The 4,543-nt window shown below is 50.0% G+C and overlaps 1 protein-coding gene across 1 annotated transcript; it reads left to right on the top strand.

Moving 5' to 3' along the window:
* Positions 1-2,744: 2,744 nt before the first annotated feature.
* On the top strand, positions 2,745-3,404 carry TMEM275 (transmembrane protein 275). The gene has a single exon (XM_040361095.1). The coding sequence runs from the start codon at positions 2,745-2,747 to the stop codon at positions 3,288-3,290; it is 546 nt and encodes a 181-aa protein (XP_040217029.1). The 3' UTR covers positions 3,291-3,404.
* The last annotated feature ends 1,139 nt before the right edge of the window (positions 3,405-4,543 follow it).

Here is a 4,543-nt window from a genome sequence, read left to right on the forward strand (position 1 = left end):
GGTGGAAGTCCTTACCAGGAGTTAGCAGTGGTAGAGATCCTTGCCGGAGGTTGGTTTGGAAATGGAGACCCTTCCTGGGGGCGAATGGTAGTGGAGACCCTCACTGGAAGTTGGTGGTAGTGAAGATCCTCACTGGCAGTTGGTGGTAGTGGAGACCCTCACTGAAAGTTGGTAGTAGTAAAGACCCTCACTGACAGTTGGTGGTAGCAGAGACCCTCACTGGCAGTTGGGGGTAACTGAAGAACCTCACTGGTGGTTGGTGGTAGTGGAGTCCCTCACTGGCAGTTGGGGGATTGGAATACACTCACTGGGGAGGCTGGTAGTGGAGACCCTCATTAGCAGTTGGTGGTAGGGGAGACCCTTATTGGCAGTTGGTGTTTACAGAGACCCTCACTGGGGGAGACTGGTAGCAGAGACCCTCACTGGCAGTTGGTGGTTGTGGAGACCCTCACTGGCTATTGGTGGTTGTGGAGACCCTCACTGGCAGTTGGTGGTTGTGGAGACCCTCATTGGCAGTTGGTGATAGAGGAGACACTTATTGTTAGTTGGTGATAGTGGAGTCCCTCATTGGCAGTTGCTGGTAGTGGAGACCCTCATTGGCAGTTGGTGATAGCAGAGACCCTTATTGGTAGTTGGTGGTAGAGGAGACCCTCATTGGCAGTTGGTGATAGTGGAGTCCCTCATTGGTAGTTGGTGGTAGAGGAGACCCTCGTTGGTAGTTGGTGGTAGTGGAGACCCTCATTGGTAGTTGGTGGTAGCGGAGACCCTCGTTGGCAGTTGGTGATAGCGGAGACCCACATTGGCAGGTGCTGGTAGTGGAGACCCTCATTAGTAGTTGGTGGTAGCGGAGATCCTCATTGGCAGTTGCTGGTAGTGGAGACCCTCATTGGCAGTTGGTGATAGCAGAGACCCTTATTGGTAGTTGGTGGTAGAGGAGACCCTCGTTGGTAGTTGGTGGTAGCGGAGATCCTCATTGGCAGTTGCTGGTAGTGGAGACCCTCATTAGTAGTTGGTGGTAGCGGAGATCCTCATTGGCAGTTGCTGGTAGTGGAGACCCTCATTGGCAGTTGGTGATAGCGGAGACCCTCATTGGCAGTTGCTGGTAGTGGAGACCCTCATTGGCAGTTGGTGATAGCGGAGACCCTCATTGGCAGTTGGTGGTAGCGGAGACCCTCATTGGTAGTTGGTGGTAGTGGAGACCCTCATTGGCAGTTGGTGATAGCGGAGAACCTCATTGGCAGTTGGTGGTAGTCGAGACCCTCATTGGCAGTTGGTGATAGTGGAGACCCTCATTGGCAGTTGGTGATAGCAAAGTCCCTCATTGGTAGTTGGTGGTAGAGGAGACCCTCATTGGTAGTTGGTGGTAGTGAATACACTTATTGTTAGTTGGTGGTAGCGGAGACCCTCATTGGCAGTTGGTGATAGCGGAGACCCTCATTGGTAGTTGGTGGTAGTGGAGACCCTCATTAGCAGTTGGTAATAGCGGAGACCCTCATTGGCAGTTGCTGGTAGTGGAGACCCTCATTGGCAGTTGGTGATAGCGGAGATCCTCATTGGTAGTTGGTGATAGCGGAGACCCTCATTGGCAGTTGCTGGTGGTGGAGACTCTCATTGGCAGTTGGTGATAGCGAAGTCCCTCATTGGTAGTTGGTGGTAGAGGAGACCCTCATTGGTAGTTGGTGGTAGAGGAGACCCTCATTGGTAGTTGGTAGTAGTGGAGACACTTATTGTTAGTTGGTGTTAGCAGAGACCCTCATTGGTAGTTGGTGGTAGAGGAGACCCTCATTGGTAGTTGGTGGCAGTGAAGACACTTATTGTTAGTTGGTGGTAGCGGAGACCCTCATTGGCAGTTGGTGATAGCAGAGACCCTCATTGGTAGTTGCTGGTAGTGGAGACCCTCATTGGCAGTTGCTGGTAGTGGAGACCCTCATTGGCAGTTGCTGGTAGTGGAGACCCTCATTGGTAGTTGGTGGTTGTGGAGACACTTATTGTTAGTTGGTGGTAGCGGAGACCCTCATTGGCAGTTGGTGATAGCGGAGACCCTCATTGGCAGTTGGTGATAGCGGAGACCCTCATTGGCAGTTGGTGGTAGTGGAGACCCTCATTGGCAGTTGGTGATAGCGGAGACCCTCATTGGCAGTTGGTGATAGCGGAGACCCTCATTGGTAGTTGGTGATAGCGGAGACCCTCATTGGTAGTTTCTGGTAGTGGAGACCCTCACCAAGCATTAGGGACAGTGGATATTTTTGCATGGAAAAGAAGAAAGGTAACAACGCTCTCTGAAGGGACAACCCAATCCATACACCAGGTCCACTCACAGGTGCCGAGGCTCGACGTGTCCCAACACACTCCAATGCAACAGTAGTAAGAAGAGCCGACAAAACTGTAGTCCTTGAAGTGTCCTTTATTGGTACATCAAAGTGACAATAAAACAATAAAGCTGACGCGTTTCGTCAATAGTACCAATAAAGGACACTTCAAGGACTACAGTTTTGTCAGCTCTTCTTACTATTTTTGCAACCCCTTGTTGATGGTGGAGTTATCTCTGGTGGTCTAGAGAACTTCATAGTTCTGTAATGAGTTTCATGTTCCTGACGGATAGGATTCCAGGCGCCATTTAGTATCTCCGAGGCTCTGATTGCTGATGTGACTCATCTAGAAATAAATAATAATTTGCCGTTTTTATTTTCCCCCGCAGGCCGATGCGAGGAATGGTATGAGGAAGGACACACAGACCAGAAAACATGATGTTCACCAAAAAAAGCAAAAAAAGCAAATCTTCACTGGGCCAAAAACCCGCTCAGAAGAAAACCCGCCCCCACGGACTGCCCTCCCCGGCGCTGTGCTGCGCCTGCGGACTTTGCATCATGCTGGCGGGAATAAACATCACTCTAGTTGGCGCCTTCGCCTTCGGGACGTTTCTGCCCGTCAATAACCCCCCCATCATCATCGGACCCATTCTCTTAGTTGTGGCCTTCGCTTTCTTCGGCGCTTGCTGCATCTGTAGCCGGAGGCCGCCGGCGCACGGGGCCAGGAAGTGCAAGCCGGGGTCCAACATCGGGTTCATCAAGCCGGGAAATACGGCCTTCGAAATAGAGACCAGCGAGCACACCGTGCAGGACACGACGGCGGTGCAGCTCAGCCCGACCAACTCTCCGGAGTCCTCCCCCGCGCACGAACCCGCGAAGACTTGTAAGCTTTTCACCATGGAGTGCAACGGGCCGGCTGCCAAATTTAGTGCCGGAGGGGATTCCGTGCAGCTGAACCTACCTAGAGATCCGGTCACCTAGAGGCTGCTGACCGGAGCAGAGGAAGATCTTTACAGCTGCCTGCTGCGCACTGCAGCCAGGGTTCCACTTCCCAGGATGGCTGCAGGAAGAGGAGGAGGAAGCTGAAGAAGTTGTGAGGCCGTGACGGAGGATTCAGAACCGGAGGAAGGATACAGCCAGGCGGTCGTCTTCACGTCAGATGTGTGTCCAGTGTGTAGAATCGTCATTCTTTTGTCACCGCCTAAGCCGTGCCATGACGGCTGCCCCCCCCCGGGGAGGAACATGGACTGAATCTCGAACCTTGAGGATGGACCACACCTCCGAGGGATCTCTGCCAGCTCCAGGGGATTGGGACTGTGGGGTATTTCCAAGCAGTTTCCTACTGGAGAGTCGGACTTGGGTTGATGGATATAAACGTTTTTTTTTTGTCTTTGTTGCATGATGTGACTTCTTCTAGGGTCAGGCCCCTCGGAGCCTCTTGTAGCATTTGTCTTAGTAGAGATGTATCAATGTCAGACGCTTCTTCCCGGAATACAATGTTTTTACTTTTCTTGTTTCCGAACATTTATTCACATTGGCGGGAGTGGGGGGGTCTTCCTGTACAAGTATACAAATACATGGAGATCATATCCCCCCCTTATGTATTATACATGGAGATCATATCCCCCCCTTATGTATTATACATGGAGATCATATCCCCCCTTATGTATTATACATGGAGATCATATCCCCCCTTATGTATTATACATGGAGATCATATCCCCCTTATGTATTTATACATGGAGATCATATCCCCCCCTTATGTATTATACATGGAGATCATATCTCCCCCTTATGTATTATACATGGAGATCATATCCCCCCCTTATGTATTTATACATGGAGATCATATCCCCCCCTTATGTATTATACATGGAGATCATATCCCCCCTTATGTATTTATACATGGAGATCATATCCCCCCCTTATGTATTTATACATGGAGATCATATCCCCCCTTATGTATTATACATGGAGATCATATCCCCCTTATGTATTTATACATGGAGATCATATCCCCCCCTTATGTATTATACATGGAGATCATATCCCCCCTTATGTATTATACATGGAGATCATATCCCCCTCTTATGTATTATACATGGAGATCATATCCCCCCCTTATGTATTTATACATGGAGATCATATCCCCCCTTATGTATTATACATGGAGATCATATCCCCCCTTATGTATTTATACATGGAGATCATATCCCCCCTTATGTATTATACAT

Source organism: Rana temporaria, chromosome 7, assembly GCF_905171775.1.
Source record: "Rana temporaria chromosome 7, aRanTem1.1, whole genome shotgun sequence".
Classification (NCBI taxonomy): domain Eukaryota; kingdom Metazoa; phylum Chordata; class Amphibia; order Anura; family Ranidae; genus Rana; species Rana temporaria.